Source organism: Peromyscus eremicus, chromosome 15 (genome assembly GCF_949786415.1).
Source record: "Peromyscus eremicus chromosome 15, PerEre_H2_v1, whole genome shotgun sequence".
In the NCBI taxonomy this organism is placed as follows: Eukaryota; Metazoa; Chordata; class Mammalia; order Rodentia; family Cricetidae; genus Peromyscus; species Peromyscus eremicus.
Window position 1 is genome coordinate 89,537,177 of NC_081431.1, and position 26,988 is coordinate 89,564,164.

At 35.6% G+C, this 26,988-nt stretch overlaps 1 protein-coding gene across 2 annotated transcripts in view; it reads left to right on the forward strand.

Annotated features, from left to right (window-relative positions):
• Cdh7 (cadherin 7) overlaps positions 1-26,988 on the forward strand; it is a 135,328-nt gene that overhangs the window by 74,397 nt on the left and 33,943 nt on the right. For both annotated transcript variants that reach the window (XM_059280437.1, XM_059280438.1), the window contains exon 6: positions 7,699-7,952. In XM_059280437.1, the coding sequence (XP_059136420.1) occupies positions 7,699-7,952 (254 nt within the window). The remainder of the gene's footprint in view (positions 1-7,698; positions 7,953-26,988) is intronic.

The following is a 26,988-nucleotide window of genomic DNA, read 5'->3' on the forward strand; positions in this document are numbered from 1 at the left end:
TACTTATGTTATTTTCTCAAGCATTTTCTTACAGTAACAGAAAACAAACTCATTTTATCTTTTATTTGTTTGGTTTGGTTTGTTTTATAAAAAAAATAGACTTTTTCATACAAAATATTCTGATTACGGTTCACCCCTGCAACTCCTCTTTTATTTAATGGAAACTACAACCTCTATGAAGGAATGCAACTCAGTTAGGAACTTGAATTTTAACTCCTGGTACCAAAACTACTAAATAACAAATATATATTTTTTAAATGTGAAATTTGTATATTTTTGTTATCATATCTGTAGAAAAATAATGAAGAAGCCAACTTTGAGCATTTCTATGGGAATGAAAACAAATCTAGATGAAAAAATATAAAGGAGAAGGAGACACATTCATTAAAACCTTTGTAGACTTAGCCAGGCATTCTGTACTTAAAGTTGACATATAATGCCAGTGGGCACTGGTGAAAAGGAGTATCATTTTGTCTTTATTAAGTTTATAGTGCTTATTCAACTTTTTTATACCTTCTGAGATTTTCTCTCTCTCTCTCTGTCTCTCTGTCTCTCTGTCTCTCTCTCTCTCAGTGTGTGTGTGTGTGTGTGTGTGTGTGTGTGTGTGTGTGTGTGTGTGTGTTTTGCTTTTGACTCACTCTTAAATACTTAAAATTTATTTTGGTGTATTTCCCATATGTTGTTTTACCTTAGATATTTTCGTTTATTTAGGAATCAAAGTATCTCTATGGTATCCAAGATAATGGTCATCTACTGTAGATATCTATGGTTACTATTTTATTATCCTGTCTTAAAACTACTAAGATGGGCATGAAAAAGTCGATCCTCTCACAAAGCAGGCTGTACCAGACACCTCTTTTCATCCTCAACTTATGAACCTCTGTGACATAATCAAGAGTGTACATCAAAATAAAACCAGAATGTATTCCCTATATATTATCCTCACTACCTTCCTATAATGAATTACTTCTGTTCATAGCTTAGTGTAGGTTTCATGATTCAAAATAATGTCAAGAAAAACCCTCATTTTTCCAAAATTACTTGTAGTTGTCACACAAAAAAATAACACTGGACAAAATTAATCAGACAAGACGGGCTTTAATTCAAGACAATTGCTATAAGAGAGAGAAAAAAATCAAAGATGCTACATAAAACTGAGATCTGAATACGTTTATTAACACAAACTTTTTTTATAAACTGAATTTAAAAATGAGAAATCATGGCTCATTAGTGTTTGCTTATAGCCATTCTTGCTTCTTTATGACAACAGATAGTTTTACACTATGAAAGGGACCCTTAAATCTAGTCACCAATCCCTCCCTTGACTGGATATAAGAGGTTGTCTCATCTTGGTGGCTGCATTTCATTGTGTTTGCTCTTTGGTCATAGAAGGAGATAACCCTGGGTTGTGAAAAAAATGACTAAAAGCTTTTAAAAAGGTTTAAATCTCAAAGGAACAGAGAAACAATTTACATGAAATGATTTCTAAAGAAAATGTTCTTAGGAAAAAGAGGCCAAAAGCAGACTGTCTAAATTTACCAAAGCTGAAGAGAACATTAAGACCTTCTTGGTCACAACCCAGGGAACAACAAGAAATGGCAAGAGTGCAGTTGTGCATAATAAATAGGTTGTGTTTGGCTTTTAGAATCTACTGGGGAAATAGCTTAATTATTATATTATATGTACAGAATTATTTTATGCAGGCATGCTTTCTCCATGGTTGTAGATCACCTGGAAGGTTCAAGGAAGTCAGTATATTTAGAGTAAAATTATCTTTAAAGGAGAGTTTTATTACAGGCTATTTTGCCTATTGACATTGTCTTAATAACAGACATTAACTTAGAAATAATAAGTTTGATAAGCATCAAATCAAGAAGGAAGGGTAGTGGAAGACAAGATTTATGTCTGCTACAAAACAGATCAAGTCAGAGTAGAGTTCTTTTTAAATTTTATTTTATATTTATGTGTATGTGTCTATTTCTATGGCATGTCTTTGTATGATATGTGCACGTATCTGCCAGAAGACATGTCAGATCACTGGGAACTGGAGTTATAGATGGTTGTGAGCTATCTGATATGTGTGCTCAGAATTAAACTTGGGACTTCTGGAAGAACAGCAATTGCTTTTAAACACTGAGCCATCTCTCCAGCCCTTCAGTGGAATGTTTTTAAAGGCAAGGAACCAGACATATTTTATAGCAAATCAATATTAAACATAAAATAACACACACACACACATACACACATCATACACACATTAGTATGCCCTATTGGCACCATGGTGTTATACTTAATAGAACAGAATGAAAGACTTAACTTGGATACATTCCTAATTTATTACCAAATGCTTTGGCCAAAGGTGCAAGACTTAAAGGAGATCACTGAACAGAATGAGAATGTGTTTGGTTATAGAAAAGGAGCCAAGGTGGACTGAACAGAAAAATGTGGTGTAATTACTTTATGAAATACTTTAAAAGCAAATGTTGGTATGTTGATAAATTGGCAAAAAGCGTGCTTGGCTCCATTACTTTTATTGTTTTGTGAATGAATAGAATATATCTTTGTCCTACATGGACTTAGATATGAGAGGAAGCAGAAATGAAAAGCTGTGGAACTGATATTTATTACCTTTCTTTCCTTTTTAAACATGAATTTATTAAAACTTCATCTCAGCTGTGATTTAATTGTATATGCCATTGAGGCAATGGCGATCTTGTTCATCTGTGATGCATCTGTTTTTCACAGAAAGGACAGGAACTAATAAATGTGTAACTGCTGCCATCCTCTATTGATAACTTTTGTAGTCTTCCAAATTTATAAAAATCTTTATTGTTAGTGAAGTGTGCAGGTGTCCTAGACATGATAATATACAATACAAGGTTACTCTGAAATTTTGAAGAAATCCTGTCTGTTACAGCAGAAAGGGAATTGATGGGGAGCCTATGTGGCCATGAGTTCATAGAGTATTTCTGCCTTTTAATTATGGACTTTTGGAACTTTCTCTAAAACTCTTTAATATTTAGTATTCACAACTCTTAAAAAGACTATACATTCCCTTTAAAGCTTCTATAATGAAATAACAAAGGGTTCTGTTTAATCAATAAAAATCTATTGTGAAATTAGAACCTAGGCAGTCCATAGTCAATGCAGAATCAATTACTGTTGATGACCTTCTTCCTAGCTCTGAGATGATTCTGCTCAGAGTGCCTTCATATGGCAGATAGAGCATGGAGTGTGTGGAAGCTCCTTCTTACAGGCAGGTTGAGGAAAGGCTATCCCCCTCAAAACCTCATCAATGCTAACCTCCCAATGCCATAGAGGTAGTTAAGACATCAGCATGACAATTTGAAAGAGCATAAATAATCAACCCAAAACAAATGCTAGCTTCACATTTACTTAAATGTGTTTTAAAGATACGAACAAAGAGGCTTGAGAGATGACACAGAGGTTCAGAGCATGCACTACTGTAGGAGAGGACTGGATCACTCACACCTGCCTGTAATTCCAGCTTCAGAAAATCTGAGGTTCTCTTCTAAGCCTCCTTGGATGACTGCATTCAAATGCACATACCCCCACACAGATACACATGCATACACATAATTTCAAAAATTCTAATACATCTTAAAGAAAAATATGAACAAAATTATTTGGCCATGAATGTTTCTTGATATAAAAGTCTATTATTTCTTATGCAAGGAGATTATAGGCATGTCCATACAGAAGATAATGGTCTCCAAAACAATTTCCATAAATGTAAAAAATGAAGTTACAGGAGAAAGAGGACCAGCAAGTGGCATGTGTGCTTTCTATGTGCACAGCTCATTTTTTCTTTTTTCTTTTTATTTAAATGTTCTTTTTTTTCCATTTTATATACCAACCACAGTTCCCCCTCCTTCCCCTGCTCCTGCTCAGTTCATTTTAATTATAGTGAAATGTTTGGAAGGAAGAGAAGTTATCAGTTAGTATAAAAAGAGTATACATGTGGTTGTTGTGGACAGCCTTGAATGTTAGTCTTGTCATTTGTGGATTTTTTATTCAGTGGTTTGAAAACCACTGTACTTGTTTTTCATAAAATCATGGGTCACAATATTTTAGGATTTTAAGTCATTGGGAAACAAGGATACATTGGGATACATAGAAATTACAGAGACTTTGAACCAGTGTTCTTCTTTGTGGAATCGCTGATGTGAGATGATGCCTGTCCCTTCACATGTGGCGGGAACACACAGCCTGCAAAGTCTGAGGTTTATTGTCTGGCTCCATGTAGGAAACCAGCTGACTCTGGCCATATTTATGTATATATAAAACTTTATTTTAATGCTGATTTTTTTCATCCTTGCTGATAGTAAATTTGAAAATTCTGCCTTTGTTTCTGTTTCTGACATCAGAATCCATTCACAGGTGATGAAGTGGCAGCTGTAGTTCCCATGATGGCTTTGTGACTTCACTAATTGTGATCTTCATGATTCAGGGAATCCCAGGCTCATTAATCTTACTTGTACACTTATATATTTGAAGCATCTATGTGATACTGGTTTGTTATATGATTCCCATTCTTATGTGTCTCAGACATTAAAGAGAACAAGGTCAGACTCTGTCCATCTGTCTCTATGTCCATCTTTTTTCTCCTGAGCCTTTTTCAGTTATCATTACCACTTTGTAAAAGATTATTCTGAGAAACAAATATAATAGTTTTAAATGTATTTCCTGCATAGCATAACAATAATGAGGAAGAAAAAATCAATTAAAATGTCATTTCTAAAATATGTTCAAGTTGTTACGTAATACTATATAATTTTATAATACACTTCCTCTTTTGAACAATGGATTCATGACTTATTTTGACATATTCGGCAACTATCTTTTATGTACCAATTCTTTGAGTTTTGATTTATAGTATTTTGCATAAATTCTTTGATGATTCTATTTTCATAATGCTTCTAGACAGATTATCTTCATACATACTGCTGTTTTTATATTAATTTATAACATCCAGATTCTATAATTCTTCTTGCTGCCTTCAAGATATGTTTACAATATGTTAGTACAAAAAATTGCATTCACTTTCATAGTTAATTTAAAAAAATTTTTTTTACATGAGACAAACTTTTTCTTGAACACAGAAGTACTTGTTTTAACTTTTGGTAATGTTGAAAGCCTGACTGAATATCTTGAAGGTAGTTTAGAGTTTGCGCTGGTTTGCAAAGAGATTAGAAATGCAACCATAACCTTCCCTGTTTAATATAAACATAATATTGGATAAGAACCTTTCTCTTATGGTTTGGGTTATATACAAAATGTTCATTGTCTGTCAAGGTCTGTGTGAAAATGCTTTCAGGTGAATACAGATTCTCTGCTCTCTTCTTGGCACCCTTACTAACAATCATTGGATTTTAAGTGTAAGTTCAGGAAGATTTCAGTACCTTTGTGAAGTTTCTAAATGAGAATTTGTATCAGAATTACCTGATGGACTTCCTAAAAAGACATGTGCTTGTACATATCCTGAATATTGTAAATCAAATCCTCATAGTAGGAGCAGGAAAATCATGAGTCTCTGTATATGCTCGTAAATTATAGACAAATATGCAGGGTCTCAGGAGATGCCTCAGTTCTGTGATAGTCCTTTCATAGAAAGCATGGAATATTTGGTTGATCTCAGGATCCCACATAAAGGTGGAACGAGATAACTGACTCCACAAAATTGTCCTCTCATTTCCACAGGTATACCTTTGTATGAGTTTAGAAACATATAGTGCCCACAATAAAAATAATAATGAAAAACTTAAACATGAAATTATCTCATTAAAATACTGAAGAATTTCTACCAAGATATGTGTCACTATTTATCCAGCAATTTGTATGGAAACTCCAATTTGATTCACACTATTAAATCTCCTCCATGGAGCTGTTAACACAGTTAGTTTTGTTTTGCTTTGCTTGTGATCAAGAACAAAATATACGTCATTGTGTTTCTTTCCTTGTGTTCCATTTGGGTTATAGGATCATCTGGGTCAAAGGTCTAATTTGATTTTTAGGTCGTTTGTGTGCAATATCAATGTTTTAATTTGGTATTTTTGCTCCAATTTGGTGAGAATTAGTTGGACTTCTTTTCTAAACTTAAAGCAAAATGAGTACTGAGAATAAGAGTATGGGACCAAACAATCTGGGTAGCAACTATCACATAAGACATATATAAGTGTGTCACTAAGATTTGTCTAGGTTAGGAAATGAACCAATTTTGTGTGTCAATTTATATATTTTTTCTTTTTTATTGCAAAAGAGGAACAGCAAAATCTCATTGGGCAATAAATGTTGTATAGTGTGTATATGTGATATGAATATGTGTATAAGAGTGCTGGTACATATATGTAAAGTATAGTTTGTACTACAGCTACTAGAGTATACATAATATACATATAAATATATGTGTATTTTATATTTATAGAATAAAATAATATAATATTATACCATATCATATATTACATAATAATAAAATATATTATTTCATTTATAGTATACATAAAATATAGTTTATACTATAGGTACTATATACATAACTATTATATATTATATAGGATATATAGGATATAGTATGTTTTTACATCTAATATATGCTAATGTATTCTATACTATGTAAATTATTTAGAATACATTTTAGTTGATTTTATACCCTTTTTGAGATGAATTGGATTATCTTAACACCCACATATGTGCATACATATGCCTGTAAGAACATTAGTAAGATTTGCATTCCAAATACCACTATTAAATTTTCAATGTATTTCTTGTTAAATACTTCTACTAAGTAAAATGTCCCTTGGAATTGGCCATATATCTATTGTGTTCTTTATTATTAAAGTCTTTCTGTTTTGCATCATTATATGTAGAGGATTTGTGATTTTTTTTCAGTGAAGAGACTGAGAACAGAACCTATGAAAAGCGATCACTTTTCACGAGTGTTGCTTTTTTTAGTGCAATATTTAATTTTTGTAAGCAAGCTTCCAGTGAATGCTTTTAAATAACATTTTAACATCATTAGTCTTCTTAGGAAATCACATACAAATTTAAAATTCTGAAATATAAGTATTAGACATATAAATAGAGAGCTTTATTGTTTAGCAATGAGCTGTTAAAGAAAGCAGTGTTGGTGAGTGCTTTATAGAAAGGAGCAGTGCTTTACATAAAGGCTGTAGAATAAATCTGAGAAACATCGATATACTTCCACTCCCATTAAATCTACATTTAGAGCACCTGAGTACTCTAAATATGAGCACAGCCTCCAAAGCCACTTATTTTTTAAATGAGAGATTGAGTGGACACAGGATTTTTCTTTAAATTTTAGCATATATTCCTAAGTAAGGTAGATGGAGTGTATGAGTTAAGAATATTGAACTAGTGCCCTGTTGGAAAATATTTTAAATCAGACCATATTCTTTTAGATAATGTTATAAAGACTTGTGTCTGCCCCAGATGTGCATGGCAGTAGAGTGGATTAAGTCAGCTCAAAAGCACTACCATAGTCTGAGCCAGAAAACTAACAAAAACTCTGATTGGCATAAACTCTTATTGTGTTTGAATGCTGATGGTGCATTTTCATGACAGAGTCTCCTCTACGGTTATTGACATTCATAAATGAAAAGGCTTGCTTTGCTGACTATCTAATTGGCAATTTAATTTCCCCAATAACTTCCTTTACAGGAACTCGATTTTGAATCCAAAACAAGTTATACGCTGCGCATAGAAGCTGCAAATCGTGATGCTGATCCCCGCTTCCTAAGTTTGGGTCCCTTCAGTGACACAACAACCGTAAAGATAATCGTGGAAGATGTGGATGAGCCCCCTGAGTTTTCCTCACCCTTGTACCCAATGGAGGTGTCAGAAGCTACACAGGTGGGGAATATCATTGGCACTGTAGCAGCTCATGACCCGGATTCTTCTAACAGCCCTGTAAGGTAAAGGATTGTTGCTCCCCCTTTCCTACTATTCTCATCAGTATTCTTGTGTTCACACGCATACTTCTGTATAGTGGTCTTTTCTGATTTGTAACAAATAAACTGCTACTTTCTTTCTATGCAAGGCCATAGTATAAAACTCTCAACAGGATAAGAACCACATAGCATCTCTACTAATTCAGTGTAGGGATTAATTAATTAATTAATTGCATATTAATTAAATAAGTAATCTTTCAAATTGATCTCTGTGGGCAGCTTGTGCTTATTAACTTTATTGTTTCTAGTTGTAAAAATAAAGCAATACCTTATGTATGCATGCAGTTAATTTAAATTACCATTCTTAAAATTAGAATAAACACATTGCTATGAAATAATCTAATGAAATATAATACAATTATGATATGTAAGCAATTCAAACTATCTACACCCTCCCATCTGAGATCTGCTAGTGTGTTAGCATGTATGCATGTGTTTGTCTGAATGTGATGAATGATCTGTGTAGCTTTGGATGAACATAGTAGGCAAAATATGCTTGAGAAATTATGGACATTGTGTTTAATTTTAAGTATGTAATATATTTCCTCATTCAATGGCTGTTCTAGTTTAATTTACTTTTCTGTGATAAAATATCCTTACAACAATCATCTTAAAGACAAGAGTTTATTTTTCTCACAGTTCCATGTTACAGTCCATCATGGCAGTGGGAATATAAACAGTTGACTATGTCATATTAATAGTCAAACTTAGAAAGTGAACAAATGTATGCATGCTCAATTGCTTCTTATCAGTGCTTGGCTTGGATTCTTCACTCTTTTATGCCTCTCATTCACAATTAATTGTGATATATATCATATACACACATATAAATTTACAAATACAGCCTACTGTGTTTATTTAGTGTTTCTCATATGTACATGTATTTAGGGTTGATGATGTGTGATTAGGTAATCTATCAAAAGGCTTGTCCCTAGAGAAGACTAATTTTCTCTTTCAGTAACCATTAAGTGCCTGTAACTCTTCATCTAGAGGTATAACCTTGTGCAATTTCCTAAAATTGTAGAATATGGATAGGAAATGTTTCTTCACTCTTACACAATTTAGGAGTTCCTCCAAAGACCTAGAGATCTGAGTCTTTCCACATTAATCAATTTAATAAAGACAAACCCTCACGTTCATGCTCACAATAAGCATAGAGCAGATATTGATGATAATTGTACTTCTACTTAAATTATTTAATTTAATGAGGGGGATCGCAGTCTTTTCCAGTGGCTGAGAGTATTAAAAGGGATGAAATCATACTAACACTTACCATTATTTCGTGCCACAATGAACAAGGGTATTTGTGAACATCTAAAGAGTTGATTGGTATTTTTTATCTTAATTTTATTTTCACTATTAATTCCTTATAGATTATATTGTTGAAATTTTCCTGAGAAATCATTGCATTTTTCAAAACTTTATGTGAAATGAGGTAATAGTAATGGTATAATTAAAGGAAAGAGAAGGCAAAACAGGCTTAAATGGATAGTCACTGGTGTTAGGATAGACGAAATATGTTCCAAGATTGATCTCCAAAAGGGATAGGCATGCCAAAGGCTACGTAGGTCAAGGTCATATGACTTTTACCAGTGAAAGGACATGCCTGTCCACTGTTTTTCACCTGTTTCCTTTTCTAAAATGTATGGAAGATGAGTTGGAAGTTAACAGCAATCTTACGTTGTTTTCTCACAGAGAGATAGGCTTGTCTCAAGCAGTTTAAAATGACTAATTTGGTATGATTGCCTGTGTCTTCAGGTTTATCTGTTTGAGTCTTTGGAGAGCCTGCTCCAAGACTGTGTCTACTGTAGGAAAAAAATCCACAATGTCAGTGAGAAATAAACTTTTTCTATCTGAGGTGTAGGAAAGGAGCACACACGTTCTGATGGTAACTTTCTTTATTACTGAATCTTGAAAACTCTTTTTCTCTCAGAAAACTCTAGACAATATATGAGTTACATTTTGAGGGTCACATTACATTTCTTGAGTAAACAATAAGAAGCAGAGTCATTCTGATTACATACATGGTATCACAGCGTTTCTCTCAGACTTGGAATGTTGCACTGATTAACTGAAACCAATGCTTGGCTGTTGGCCATGCTCCCTAGTAAACAGGTAGGAGGCACATAGTGCTTGAATGCCCCTCATTTTCTCAAGGGACAATGACCTTAAAGCATCACAGGACCTAAACATAAACAGTTAGTTGGCTGATCCTTGAATCTTGTATCATAAAACTAAGATTAGGAGTTCATGAAGACAGAATTTACATAGGGAGTTATGTGTTTAATGGTATTAGCTAGAGTTTTGCAAGCAAAGAACTGGCACTAAAATTGCTTCATGCCTGAACTTGGTTCAACATAATTTGACAGTAAAGTCAAGGTACCCAGAACATTCTGGTTTGGTGACAGCATATAAATCAAGAAATGACAAAATGCTCTTCAAAATATCTGAATCTTAAGCAGGAGAGATGTAAACAGACTCATCCTTGTTGTTGTATCCAGAGACTATTCATCACTGCTAATCATTTTTTACAGGAATCTTACTCTTTTATTTATCTCATAAACTAGAATTTTATAATTTTACTTTCTGTGAGGTTTGTTAATTTGTGCCATAGGTTCCCTTTTTTCCCTAAGTTAGTCATTTATTTTCTATTGATTACAATTAAAGCATGTTAGCAAAACAATAGAAGATAAATCAGATAGAGCATTGGAAACTTTCAAACTCATGGAAAATGGCTTTGTGGAAGAAAAATTGTATTTTTATTAAGATATCAGTTAATTTTCAGACTGTAAACATTCCTTCAGCTTGTATCTACAGAGAAACAACAGTCTTCTGAGGAAGTAGGGAACAAGAACGTCCAGATGGTTGTAGAATGTGATGAGTCTTCATAATTATGATCTTGATTGTATGACTTCACAAATGTTGTTCATTTTGTTTCACATTTATTTAGTGTGTGTTTGTGTTTACACTTGTGCATATTTGTGCACATACAAGTCCATGTATACTTGCACAAAGTGGCTATACAGTGTACAGATCAGAAGTTAGTTTTTGAATCTTGCTCTCCCTTCTCACCATGTGGGTTCTGATTGCTAACCCTATTGTCCTTGATATATAAAAAAGAAGTGTTTGCCAAAATGTGTTACATATACACAATGGAATACTACTCAGCAGAGAAAAACAATGACATCATGAGGTTTGCAGACAAATGAATGGATCTAGAAAAAATCATCCTGAGTGAGGTATCCCAGACTCAGAAAGACAAACATGGTATGTACTCACTCATAGGAGGATACTAGATGTGGAACAAGGATGACTGGACTGCTACCCACATCACCAGGGAGGCTACCTGGAAAACAGGACCCCAAGAAAGACACGGGGATCGCCCAATGACAGAGAAATGGAATGAGATCTACATGAACAGCCTGGACATGAGGGGGGTAGTGAAGGGCGAGTGTCGAGGGAAAGAGAGCTTGGGGGAGAGGGAGATCCCAGCTGGATCAACAACAGAGATGGAGAACAAGGAATAGGAGACCATGGTAAATGAAGACCACATGAGAATAAGAAGAAGCAAAGTGCTAGAGAGGCCCACAGAAATCCACAAAGATACCCCCACAACAGACTGCTGGCAATGGTCGAGAGACAGTCCGAACTGACCTACTCTGGTGATGGGATGGCCAAACACCCTAATTGTCGTGCTAGAAACCTCATCTAACTACTGAGGGATCTGGATGCAGAGATCCATGACTAGGCCCTGGGTCGATCTCTGAGAGTCCAATTAGCGAGAATGAGGAGGGTTTATATGAGCGAGAATTGTTGAGACCAAGGTTGAATAAAGCACAGAGACAAATAGCCAAACGAACGGAAACACATGAACTATGAACCAATGGCTGAGGGGTCACCAACTGGATCAGGTCCTCTGAGTGGGTGAGAGAGTTGATTGGCCTGATCTGTTTGGGAGGCATCCAGGCAGTGGGACCAGGTCCTGTGCTCACTGCATGAGTCGGCTGTTTGAAACCTGGGGCCTATGCAGGGTCCCTTGGCTCGGCCTGGGAGGAGGGGACTGGACCTACCTGGACTGAGTCTACCAGGTTGATCTCAGTCTTTGGGGAAGGCTTTGCCCTGGAGGAGATGGGAATGGGGGGTGGGCTGGGGGGAAGGTGAGGGGGGCGGGAGGGGGAAGAACAAGGGAATCTGTGGCTGATATGTAGAACTGAATTGTATTGCAAAATAAAAATTAAAAAAAAAAAAAAAGGCACTCCCAGGAAAGAAAGTGGGCTAATGACTCCAGGAAAAAAATAAAATAAAATAAATAAATAAATAAAAATAAAAAAGAAGTGTTTGCTTTACTGTAGTTATTTAAAGGGAAGACAGTTTTATTAGAAGTGCTAAATAGTGCAGACATTGAATCATCAGTTAACATAATAATGTTAACAAATTATGATGGAAGGCTGACATATGCCATTCATGTTTAGGAAATTTACTCTTACATGGGGTGATTCTAAGTAGAAATATAAGTACAAATTTCCAGTAAAGCAAAAATAAGATAAGATACTCTTTTCATGTGATGTGGATCATGTTACATCCATATGTATTCATATTCAAAAGGAAAACTCAGCTTGCTAATGCATTAAACACAGCCTATATGTAACTTTTCTGTGTGCATCTGTCCTCTGCTGAGAAGAAATTGCATGATTGCATCACTGTCATAACATTGTCATTTTGACTGTTACATATGTAATTGGTACAAATTAAAAGGTTATAGGAACCCACACCTGTGTGATTGTCTACAGTATAACACCATTAGGAAATATTAGGTCTCTCTGTGGCCTTACTCTCATCCAGATAGCTTATTTAAAGTGTACCATACTATATTTAAGTTGCTTTCCGTTTTCCACATGTGAACAAACAAATCTTCAGTGAAATACAAAGATGAAAATTAGGTGATACTTAAAACTACTCAGGAAAAAAATAGTGACTATTTGTTCTTCTCTAAGCAATTGTACATAATAGAGTAAGCATGTCCCCAGCTTGTTTCAAAATATTTGTATAGTATTTTATGTCATTTCAGGACTGAATGCTGAACATGTAGGTATATCTACTAAAAAAGGAAGGACAGGCTGCAGCCCATTCTATCTATTGTCTTTTAAAACAGTAGTAATTTCACTTTGTAGTTCTTGTCCAAGATTGTAAGAACCATAAAGGACCCTAGGGATTAGAGAACTTCAACTCCTTCTTCAAGTCAGCACTGGCAGGCTGATCAATGGCTCAACATACATTAAGAACCTGTTCTGTGAAAAACTCTTGGGAAAATGCTGATAAGAAATAAAGATGAATAAAACATTTCCTCCAACACCTAGGAACTCACCATCTAGAGGAAGTACCAAAATCTCATTAAAAATAAGAACTACAAGGAAAAAATGCCTTTGATGTAATGTGAAAAATTGTGAGACAAATCAGAGCAACTCAGATCACTGGACAAGAAGCTTCACTCAAAGGAATGATAGCATCAATAGAGCTTTGGGTATTACAGTCTTTGGAGAAGCTAATAACAAATATAATGCAGAGAACGGTGATATTTCATTTAGTTATATTCTAAGAACCTGGTGCTAAATCATGAGAAGATTGATTACTAAAGGACCAGAACAAACTAAAAGACAGAATGCTAAAAGTAGCTATGTGTTGAAGTATGATATTAGTACAAATAAAATTGGCTGTATAAAAAATATTAAGTGACATTTTCATGATTTCTTACTATTTCTGTCAAAAATTGCATGTCAATGTTACAGTATGCTTGCACTGTATTCACTACAGACATTAACATTCCTTGTGTTGCATGTTCACAGATAAAAGACAAAATTGTGTCAGAAATACCATGATGTAGTATGGCTAGTGTGAACACATTTGGGGTGTTTGAATAATTTAGTGTGTACTTTTAAGTAGCTTGTATGCATGCATATATCTGTGAACATTATTCTACATAATTTATGAATTTTTCATTTTTATACTGCACAAAGTGAACTAGTGCTATGCAGAAGTAGTGTTAGCAGTGCAGATGGTAATCTGAAAAGTAGCAGGAACCAGTTCAGTGAGGAAATTAGGAGTATGTTCCATCTCAAACTGTTGTTCATTTGAACATAATTGCTACTAAAAATGCTTTTAAAAATGTACATCCCAATACATTAGAAACCAACAAATTGTTTTGTTAGACTAGTGTTCTTTCTATGCATATATAATTTTAGAAGCATGTAAAGCAGAAAATGACTAATTTATTAGAGCCATTTTTGTTTTTTTAATTTTGCAAGATATTGTCCTGGAATTAAATTCTTTGCCAAGACCTTCTGAATTAGCTTTATTCAAGGTTAGAGATAAAACGAACTTATTGAAAATTACATGTTGCCATACTTATCCCTCACCAGTATTTCTCATTTCTAAAATATCAATTAAAGCATCAGATTAGTTGAAGAACACATAAATCTACATTTTTTGTGTTTGTGTGTGTGTGAGGTGGAATTGTCCATGAGTTTGAAAGTTTCCAGAGCTCTATCTGATTTACCTTCTATTGTTTTGCTAACATACTTTAATTGTAATCAATAGAAAATAAATGACTAACTTGGGGAAAAAGGGAACCTATGGAACAAATTAACAAACCTCACAGGAAGTAAAATTATGAAATTCTAGTTTATGAGATAAATAAAAGAGTAAGATTCCCTGTAAAAAATGATTAGCAATGATGAATAGTCTCTGCATACAACAACAAGGATGACTCTGTTTACATCTCTCCTGCTTGAGATTCAGATATCCTGGAGAGCATTTTGTCATTTCTTGATTTATATGCTGTCACCAAACCAGAATGTTCTGGGTACCTTGATTGTACTGTCAAATTATGTAAGTTCGAGAAGGTTTAAATCACCAAAGGGAATATTGAGTTGCTGATACCAGAAGAGGTGAATGAGAGCTCAAACAGAGTGTCTTCTATCATTATGTACAGCACTCAGTGGTTTATTTTGAAGTATATTCTCAATAAATCAGTATAAAAATCATTATTATTATCACTATAATTTTTAGATAACACATAAATGTGGCTTGGTCACAGAATTAGAGTGTTCTGGGCCTCAGATTTGTGTGATCTATATAAAAATTTATATTATATGCATCATTATACCCAAATGCTATGTACTACAACATCTAAACATTTGCAAAAAAAAAGTTAGCAATTGCACATTTTTATGAACACATCATTTTCTCTAATGAAAGCAAAGTGAAATTAGGAATAATTTAGGTAAATAGAATTTAGATGCTCAAATAGAAGCCTCTCCTACATCTAACATTATGTATCAATGAAAAGCCAGGGAAAATGGTAGCCTATGTTTTAAATATTCAATGTATTCTGAAAATGAGAATAGTAGCATACAAGGTAAATATTCTTTGTTTGTTTTGTTGGGATTCATTGTGGTGGAGTGGCTGATGGATGTTTTTTAGAATATATTGTGCAAGAATAATAGAAGCTCTATACGGCCCTCTACAAAGTCTCCAAAACGAATTTGGGGGTAGCTATTTGGATATATTGATAGATGCACATCTGTAAAAGGACAAGGCAGCTCTAGTGTCATTGCTACAATAACATGTAAGTCATCTCTAAAACCAGTCATTCCACCATACCCCACTGGAAGCAGAGTAGGCAGGCTGTTTAGTAACATGTGAGCCATCTCTGAAACCAGTCTCTCCAGCACACACTGATGGAAGCCTAGGAATCAGGCTGCTGTTCGGAAGAAGCTAGAACAGTCATTCTGAACCCTCATACTAGCAGCATCAGAAACTTCACTAATAGGCAGCTCCTGACCAAGACAGCAACTCTCCTCTCACTTCTCATTTTGCCTTAAATTAACCTGGCAGTTCTGAGACACTAAGTTTGGCTCTCTGTTGCTATGATAAAGAGTTGGCCAAATTCATTTTGGGGAAGGAATTATTTATTTGAATTATAGGTTTAAGTCCATCGTGGAGGGAAGGTAGGACAGGAACTCAAGTTAAGAACCCAGAGGCAAAATGAAAACAGAGAAAGGGAAACTGCTTACTTCCTATTGTGTTTCCACAGTCTTGCTCAGCTACTTTTTATACAGCCCAGGACCATCAGTTTAGGGATAGCACCTCCCACAGTGGGCTGGGCTTATATATAGCAATTAATAAAATGCCCCACAGTCATGCCCAAAGGACTGTATGATGGAGACACTTCCTCAATTGACATCACCACTATCCAGATGACTCTAGTTTGTGACTGGTTGACAATAATTAACTGGCACAGTTGCAGACAATGTGCAACTCCAAGCTTCTCTGAGGCTCCTCCTTTATATTTCGTTCAGTCTACTTTTCTACATTATAAGGTGAAGAAAGATTACACTTCGCATACTAAAAAAAAAAGAAAAGAAAAAAAAACCACTCACTTTCTTTGATATTTTTATTGAAACGGTTAAATTTCAGCTTGTATTTTCACAAAGTAATTTCACAATTGATTTATAATTCATCTGCAATACATTGGTATGTCCATAAGGACTTGTGTCTAATGAGTAGATAAATAGTAACATACTGTTTTAGTATTTGGTTGTCCCAATCCTGTCGTTAAGGAACATAAAGAGCGCAGAATTCCCTGGACAATGTACCTGTCTACCAAGGTGCATTGATAGTCTCCTATCCCTTCTTGAGATAATACATAGTTTTTTCTCCATAGCTTTATTTTCTCTGTTTAACACTACCAATTAAACATATTGTATTCCTCTATTTATAATCAATGCTATTACTTCTTTATGTGTGGTTTCCAGAAAAGGTGTGTCAGTTGAATGTGCTAAAATAGTTACCTAATGTATAACTGAATAACAAGAAGAAATGAGGAAATTTTAACCGTTTATACACATTACCAACACACTTATACACATACATATCAGCATTACAGATCTATGTAAAGATCACAGCTGCTTAGATACACATTAAATTAAATCAATAGAGTTCATAATTGAGAATGATAACTTTTTAATGATTGAATCTTTGGTTTCCTGTTAACTTCAAGATCCTCAATTATTTTCAATTCTTGAAATGAATACTGTCTGAAAACATCATAATAAATGAAATCTTATATGCCCTTTAATCTAATTCTGGAATCATTGAGACTATAAAGAATAGAGGCAAATATTTAGTCATTAGCTTTAACTCAATGAGGAATTAAATAAATACACCTAAACTCTGTACCCATTCTTCTTTTATTAATTTACAAGCCAAAGTTTACAATATACTTGAATGAAAATGTCTTTACAAAGCCCTTCACTATGTATAATGTAATTTATCAGAAAATTCTGTAAATCTATTTTATTAAAAATATCCTGATATGGCTGAAGAAATAGCTCAGTGGATAAAGTGCTTGCCATGAAATATGAAGACTGAAGTCCAGATTCACAGAATCTACATGAAAAGAGAAAAAGCAGAGTGGGAATAATTATTCACCTTTAATATTAGTACTTTAGGAAAGAAACTATGGATCCCTGGAACAACTGTTTAGCTAGATGAGAGGAACTGCTGAGTCCCATGTTAAGCTAGAGGTCTGCCTCAAACAATAATGTGCAATGTGATTAAAGAAGACACTCTGTGTCAAATTCTGTTATCCACATTTATGTACATACATGTACGTGTACATTGAAGTATATCACACACTCATTAGCATGCAAAATTTTAAGAATGTGCTGACATTATCTTTTGATTAGGTACAGGGTTAAGAAAATGAATGAGCAATATTTATAATATTGGCTTCACCTGATTGCATGAATGTTGTTATAATCATATTAACATAATTGATATCAATTATACTGTTGCTGTTGGATAAGGTGTCCATAAAAGTGTATATTATTTGTAGTATGTCTATACATGTTGGTGTATTTCAATGTCTCAATATTTTTTTGGGGGAGGGGGTCGGTTCAAGACAGGGTTTCTCTGTCTACATTTGGTGCCTGTCCCGGATCTTGCTTTCTAGACCAGGCTGGCCTCAAACTCACAGAGACCCGACGGGCTTTGCCTGTCAAGTGCTGGGATTAAAGGTGTGCACCACCACTACCTGGCATGTTTCTATATGTTTATACAAGAAGAATAGATATACACATACATAAATAATCCTGTTCCTGAGAAATAGAGCCAATCTTATCACACAGAATGCAGCTGTAAATTTTGGGTAGGAAGCAGATATTGAAGTTTCTAGAAAGCAAACTGTAGGGTATTTTAATAAAGACCATTATTCTTCATAGTATCTCCCAAATTTTGATTAGTTTACCATTATTTTCCCTGTACAATAATTGGTGTGCATTAAATTTTCAAAAAATACTTTTTAAAAAGAGATCATTAAATAAATATACTTGAACATTAGTGAAATATAGAAATCAATGAAATCAGAAGCTTGTTATTTGAATACTAACAACTATCAACACTAAAGTAGTAGATACAGGTCATATAGTTCAGCAGTTTACTCACAAATGTAGGTAAACATAATAAAAGAAAATCAGTATGAAACTATTTTCAATTAAATAATTGAAAAATTCCATCAATATACAAAATGATATTTCACCAAGTTACCATAAAATTTACCCCAAAAAAGTAAGGTTTCAGAAACCATTAAAAGTTTTTCCTGGAATTCACTTGGTAGCCCAGGCCGGCCTCGAACTCACAGAGATCCTCCTGGCTCTGCCTTCCGAGTGCTGGGATTAAAGGCGTGAGCCACAAGTGAGTTCCAGGAAAGGCGCAAAGCTACACAGAGAAACGCTGTCTCGAAAAACCAAAAAAAAAAGTTTTTCAATACAGAGTATTCTATGTTAATATACAAAGAAAATCACATGGTCATATCAACTGTTGATGAAAAATGTTAAGGAAATTTGTCATTTACTTCTGATTGTAAATAAACCAATGGTAATTAAAAATATAATGCTTTCATCCAAATGAGAAGCATCTAAACTTATAGCTAATCTTATAATAAATGGTAAATGAATTAGCACTTCTTCCTGTAATTAAAAAAAAATAATAAAAAAGCTGGGCATTGTGGCTTGTACCTATAGGCCCAGCAGAGACAGTAGGATTGAATAAAATTTAAGATCAACCAGAATTCTAACTGAGTTCTGGTCTAGCCCATGCTAAAACCTGTGTCTCAATAAAAAAAAAAGAAAGAAAGAAAGAGGAAAAATGAAAGAGAGTTCAATAATTAATCATGGTGCTCACCTGTGGGGGAGGCTAACTCTTCCTTTCTTCAGTCATCAGTTGACTACAGTTCTTTCTCTAGGGTGGAATACCATGAGACTTTATCCCTTACACACTAGCATGTCTATTGATATTATCATTGTTCAAGCCCTGATACTTGAAACCATATACACACAAACAACAATATTGACTAAGCACATTGGATTTTATATTTGGTTGTGTGTGTGTGTGTTTAATAATAATAATCAAAGAGGCTGTCAATTTGAGATTTGGGGAAAAGGAAAAGTTAGAAAGAGGAAAAGAAAAGAAAGGGTGCAATTATGTTTTAATTAAAATGTATATAAATAAGTTAAATCATATTTAACATGTGAGACATGAAAGCACGAAAAGTAAAGGAAACCCATATATGCTAGCAAGAAAGGAACATGCTGTTAGTATTAATCGACAATTACTATATGATGGTAGGAAATCCCCAATGAATAAACTCTCCTAGAATTGTAAACACTTTAACTATGATCAAGAATATTGACTCTATAAGCAAATTCTGCCTTCATATATTAGCCTGAAACAACCAAAGAAATAAACTTGAAATTTACAATAATTACAAAATGTAAATACATATTTATGTTTAGCCAAACCTGTATAGAATTACTAGATAGGTAGAAAGAAAAATTAGTGAAAGAAAATATCACAGTAAAGTAGGTGGAAGTTTCTGTCCTTCCAGCAACTTCCAAATACCCAGCAGCTGCTTCCCAAATTGCCATACAGAGGCTTATATTAATTATAAATACTCAGCCAGTAGCTCAGGCTTATTACTGACTACCTCTTAACCCCTATTTCTTATCTGTGCCTTGCCATGTGGTTTGTGACTTGTTACCTCATTTTTCACATGTCTTGCCTTCTCCTTGGCTGTCTGGCATCTCTCTCACTCTGCCTTTCTCTTCTCTTCTTATTTTGGTTGTCCTGCCCATAGTTTCTGCTGGCTATGAGTCAATCAGCTTTATTACTAGCAATGAGCATAATCTACATCATCTCCCCCTTTTGTTTAACCAAAAAAGAAGGTTTTAACTTTAACATACTAAAATTACATATAGCAAAACAGTTATCAAGCAAGAATTAGAGTTACGGCCAGGCAGTTGTGGCACACACCTTTAATCCCAGCACTCAGGAGGCAGAGGCAGGTGGATCTCTGTGAGTTCAAGGCCAGCCTGGGCTACAGAGTGAGTTCCAGGAAAGGTGCAAAGTTAAACAGAAAAACCCTGTCTCAAAAAACCAAAGGGTAAAAAAAAAAAAAAAGAATTAGAGTTACAATATCTAGTCTATTTGTATTTTGCAAAATTAAAGAAAATGCTCTATCATCTAACCTGTCTTTGTGAATCTAAAGTTTCATATCTAACTTAATTTTTATCATAACTAAGGAAAACTATAACTATATAGTCTTTAACTTTCATGAAAGACCCCAGAAGGATATAATATTACCATAGTAACCAGGAAGTGAATTGTAAGCAACTTCCAAATCTCTAGATGTGACAGAGACATCTGGCTGCCTGGATACTCATGCAAAGTTTCTCTGTAACTTTGGGGTATTCAACTTGGGCTTATAGACCTAGAATATCTGACAGACCTTTTTCATAAGCAGAAAAATTTGAAGGACTGTCCTACCCTGTCTTGGCAAATTTCGGGAGTTGCTTTTCTTTGTGTCCTGCCTGTCCAGATTGGACAGCATGCTACAGTTAGCAGTCAAGATAAGGTCAGTTTCCTGCCCAGTAGGCCAGTTTTTCTAAAAGAAATACATCCTCTTGGGAGTAGAACAGTGATGCCAGGAGCAGAGTGTCTCATTTCAAAAGAATTCTAAGTTATTAAAACATTTTAAATGCCATGCTCTGTAGACATTTGAAGTATTTTCAGATTGCATGTCTGTTTAGGACATATCTCTGCACTCCTAGAAATCCTAAATAAAATGACTCTAAGTTTGACAAGATAGAGTGACTGACTATTGACCTGTAATTCTTGTTAACCTGTATATCTTAAGGACTAAGCTTCACATTATAAAAAAAACAAGCTGTGGAGATAATATATTATGCAAAATAGAAACAGATGTACAGTGTAAGGACAGTAACCTTGAAATAGGGACAATACAAAAATATCTTAAATGGGGTAGAATGCAATATGACAAAAATAGCCTTAATTTGTGTCAATATACAAAAATATCCTAAACAGAAATAGAAATATGTAGAGAGTATAACAAAAATAATTTTGCATTTGTATCAACATACAAAAACAACTTAAATGAAGAAGGAACCCATATATAAAATATAACCAAAATAATTTTGAACTTTATGAATACACAAAAGTACCTTAGAAATTGAAACATATATACAGTATAACAAAAATAACTTTGAATTTGTATCAATATATAAGCATCCATGCCAATGTAAATTATTTAAAACTGATAATCTACCTTTTGATCATATCATGATTATCCCCACTTTCTATCAGAAAAAAGATTGACTATGACCACTAATAATTTATAACTACCCCCCCTTAAATGAAAACAAATATTCACAAAAAGTATTTTGGGAATTTTGGCATAGTTCCCTAAACTACTTCCTGCTGATTGAGGGTGCTGGAAATCTTATTGGGAACTCTGAGAAAATTTAGAAGAGTGGTCAAATCTGAACTGTTGTGTTCTGTGAGTCTGGATAATCTCAGCCAGTAGCTTTGAAGTTCACCATATGTAAGTTGAAGTTTCTGTCCTGCCAGCAACTCCCAAATACCCAACAGTTGTGTAGATGTAACCAACCGTCTTATTAAATAAGAAACACAGAGCTGATTCAGAGAAGAAAGCCAAGAAGTCAGAACTAAAAGCCTTACCCTTCCTGCTTCAGGGATCCTCTTCAGCCAAGAGAGCTCTCCAAAAGGGGGCTACTTCCTGTGTGTTTGTCTTTATAAAGACTTTCGGATCTGCCTTCTCATTGGTTGTAAACCCATGCCTCATCACTGCCTGTCTGTAAAGACTTCCAGGTCTTCTGTGGTTGGGATTGAGATTAAAGGCTGTATCCTTTAATATCTCCAATGCTGGCTGTATCCTTTAACACACAGAGATCTACCTAGCTCTGTCTACCAAGTGCTGGGATTAAAGGCGTGCACCACCACCACCAGGCTCTTGCTATGGCTCTAATAGCTCTGACCCCTGGGCAAATTTATTTATTAAAATACAATTAAAATCACATTTCAGTACAAATAAAATGCCACCATACAGTTGCTTCCCAAATTACCATACAGAGGCTTATATTAATTATAAATACTTTGCCGGTAGCTCAGGCTTATTACTGACTAGGTCTTACATGTAAATTAGCACATATTTCTTTTTTTTATTATTTTTACATTTTCTGAACTTTTTTATTTTATAATTTAATTTAATTTTACATATCAGTCATGGATTCCCCTGTCCTCCCACCCCCCATTCCCATCTCCTCCAGGGCAAAGACTCCCCTGAGGATTTATCTCAACCTGGTAGATTCTGACCAGGCAGGTCCAGTCCTATCCTCTCAGGCTGAGTGAAATGTCCCTGCATAAGCCCCATGTTCCAAACAGCCTGCTCATGCACTAAGGACAGGTCCTGGTCCCACTGCCTGGGTGCCTCCCAAACACTTCAAGTTAATCAACTGTCTCATTTATCCAGAGTGCCTAATCCAGTTGGGGGCTCCTCAGCTATTGGTTCATAGTTCATGTGTTTCCATTCATTTGGCTATTTGTCTCTGTGCTTTTTCCAATCTTGGGATCAACAATTTTTGCTCATTCAATCCCTCCTCTTTCTCGTCAATTGGACTCCTGGAGCTCCACCTGGGGCCTGGCCGTGGATCTCTGCATCCACTTCCCTCAGTCATTGGATGAGATTTCTAGCATGACAGTTAGGGTGTTTGGCCATCCCATCACCAGAGTAGGTCAGTTCAGGCTTTCTCTCACTTATTGCCAGTAGTCTATTGTGGAGTATCTTTGTCGATTTCTGGAGACCTCTCTAGCACTTTGCTTCTTCTTATTCTCATGTGGTCTTCATTTATCATGGTCTCTTATTTGTTGCTGGAGAATTTCTCTCCAGCTCCCGCCACCAAGTCCCGCCAGTCTCAGAGCCCACTTATAAAATAAACACACAGACTCTTACATTATTTAAACTGCTTGGCCATTAGCTCAGGCCTGTTATTGTCTAGCTCTTACGCTTATATTTAGCCCATTTCTATTAATCTTTACTTTGCCACGTGGCTTGTGGCTTACCGGTACTTTACATCTTCCTTGTCCTGATGGCGGCTGGCAGTGTCTCTCTCTCAGCCTTCCACTTCCCAGAATTCTTTTCCTTGTCCCGCCTATACTTCCTGCCTAGCCAATGGCCAATCAGTGATTTATTTACTGACCAATCAGCAACACACTTGACATACAGACCATCCCACAGCACTTCCCCTTTTCTTTTCTTAAAAAGGAAGGTTTTAACTTTAACATAGTAAAATTACATATAACAAAACAATTATCAAGCAAGAATTACAGATACAATATTAAAGAAGAGATCCTATCTATCTTATATATGTGAGTTTAAGGTTTTATATCTAACTTATCTTTTATTATAACTAAGGAAAATTGTAAGTATCTAGTCTTTAACCACATCAAAGACCTCAGAAGGATATAACACTGCCTGAGAAATGGGAGAAGGATATAAGCAACTTTTAGGAGTCTTGTAGGGTAGACAGAGACAGCTGAGCCTGGACAGTCATCCAAAGTTTTCTTGTAAAGTTGAGGCATCTGTCTTCAGCCCACAGGCCTAGAGTCTCTTATTCACTTTTCTCTGTGTCCTGTAGAATGTCTGGCAGTTTTCTCTGCAAAGCAGGAACCTGAAGGACCATTTTGTCAAACAAAGTTCAGTGGTCACCTTTCTATGGGTCCTGCATGTCCAGTTGATAAAGCAGTCCAGGCAAGAACAGTTTCTTGCCCAAATGGCTATTTTTGTCAAGGTGAAGATAAACTCCGTATGGAGTGTCTTCGATGCCCATCCTCCTCTCTGAAGTAAATCGGTGCTGTCAGGACCAGACATGTCTCAATGTCCAGAAAGTCTAAACTTTTAAAACATTTTAAATGCCATATTCTGTAGGTCTTTGAAGTGTTTGAAGACTACCTATCTATCTGAAATATATCTATGTATACCTAGAAGACTTAACTAACATGGCTACAAATATTATCATAGATGACTAACTATTAATCTATTTTTTAATTATCCATTACAATTTTAAATGAGTTACATAAACATAATACCTCAAACAAGAATAGAAATATATATACAGTATAACAAAATTAAGTTTAAATTTGTATCAATAAACTAAAATCTATAGCAATGTAAAACATTTTAAACAAGTTGTTACTCTTTCAAAGTAGGTTCATTAATCTACCCTTTCATCCTATCATATCTAAACTATCCCCCTTTTTGTTTTAGAAAGAGATTGTATTTATAATCAACCTGATTTAAATAAAAATATTGTTTTTTCTCTGTCCCACACCAGAGGGCTCTTCTGATTTGGGACACAAGAATCTCTTAACCATTTTTTTTTTTTTTGAGCAATATGTCTGGGTTTAGAGGGGGAGTGAGCCAATTCCATCTCTAAAGCCAGCTTGGTATATTTGGGAATTTGGGCGTAGCTTCTCTTACTACTTCCTGCTGGAGGGGGGCGCTGTATCTTATGGGGACACGAAGAAAATTTTAGGATCATGGAGTAGTCCATGAGGCTGTATCGTCTGAGCCAGTTGCCTTGAAACCATTCTGGATGTTGAATCATCTGGGCCATGGTGTCACTGGAGAACTTTCAGGGGGTCTTGGCTGGTCAAACCTGATGTATCTTAATCTGGAACAAATCCATAGTCTCTGGCTTTCTGTGGAAACAAGAGCAGAGACTCTTTTCCAAAGCAACATATCCTTATATCCAAATTTTGAAGTCAAGGTACCTTTAAAATATACATTTTGGCATAACTCAACAGCTTTTACAATCAAATGTTTTTCTGCAGTTACGAATATCAAAGAGAACATAATCCAGATTCTTTGTGTGGTAGCCATCTTTACGTGGCTTATTTTTTTATATTAGCGTGAGCCTATTGCTTTAAACTGCAGCCTTTTAAGCCTGAAAGGGCTCAGTGGCTGCTGGCTCCGCCCACTTCAGCTTCCCAACATGGCGGTGGTCAGCTTTCCGCCAGCTCTGGGAGCCGTAACTCTCAGAAATAGTGGGTCTACACTTTTACCAAAGTAGCGTGTAGCTCAGAAACCTCTTTTTTTGTTTTGTACTAGCAAAGGCTAAATCCACCACACAGCTTAATGTGCCACTTGCAGGGGCCTCATTCCCGCCATACGGCGGCAGGTTGAGCATGCACGCCAGGAACCCGCCATAGTAGCTCAAACATGCAGGCTGCCGCTAGCTTAAAAGAGACAACTAGGAGCTGTTTTTAGCTCTGTTTTAGAATCTTTTTTCTCCGTTTTTAGGTGGAGACTCTTGCCACCACGTTGGACGCCATTTGTTGCTGGAGAATTTCTCTCCAGCTCCCGCCACCAAGTCCCGCCAGTCTCAGAGCCCACTTATAAAATAAACACACAGACTCTTACATTATTTAAACTGCTTGGCCATTAGCTCAGGCCTGTTATTGTCTAGCTCTTACGCTTATATTTAGCCCATTTCTATTAATCTTTACTTTGCCACGTGGCTTGTGGCTTACCGGTACTTTACATCTTCCTTGTCCTGATGGCGGCTGGCAGTGTCTCTCTCTCAGCCTTCCACTTCCCAGAATTCTTTTCCTTGTCCCGCCTATACTTCCTGCCTAGCCAATGGCCAATCAGTGATTTATTTACTGACCAATCAGCAACACACTTGACATACAGACCATCCCACAGCACTTATTCCTTGTTCTCCCTCTCTGTTCTTGATCCAACTGGGATCTCCCACTCCCCTAAGCGCTCTTTACCTCTAATCTTGCCCTTCATTACCCCCACTCATATCCAGGTTGTTCATGTAGATCTCATCCATTTCTCTGTCCTTGGGCAATCCCTGTGTCTTTCTTAGGATCCTGTTTTCTAGGTAGCCTCCCTGGAGTTGTGAGTAGCAGTTTAGTCATCTTTGTTTTACATCTAGTATCCTCCTATGAGCGAGTACATACCATGTTTGTATTTCTGAGTCTGGGTTACCTCACTCAGGATTATTTTATCTAGATCCATCCATTGCCTGCAAACCTCATGATGTCATTGTTTTTCTCTGCTGAGTAGTACTCCATTGTGTATATGTACTACATTTTATTTATCCATTCTTCAGTTGAAATGCATCTAGGTTGTTTCCAGGTTCCGGCTATTACAAACAATGCTGATACGAATATAGCTGAGCAAGTGCCCTTGTGGTGTGATTGAGCATTCCTTGGATATATGCCCAAGAGTGGTATAGCTGGATCTTGGGGGAGATTAATTCCCAATTTTTTAAGAAAGCACCATATTGATTTCCAAAGTGGTTGTACAAGCTTGCATTCCCACCAGCAGTGGAGGAGAGTTCCCCTTGCTCCACATCCTCTCCAGCATAAACTGTCTTCAGTGTTTTTGATCTTAGCCATTCTGACAGGTGTGAGGTGGTATCTCAGAGTCGTTTTGATTTGCATTTCCCTAATGATTAGGGATGTTGAGCAATTCCTTAAATGTCTTTCAGCCATTTGAACTTCCTCTGTTGAGAATTCTCTGTTTAGTTCTATAGCCCATTTCTTAATTGGACTG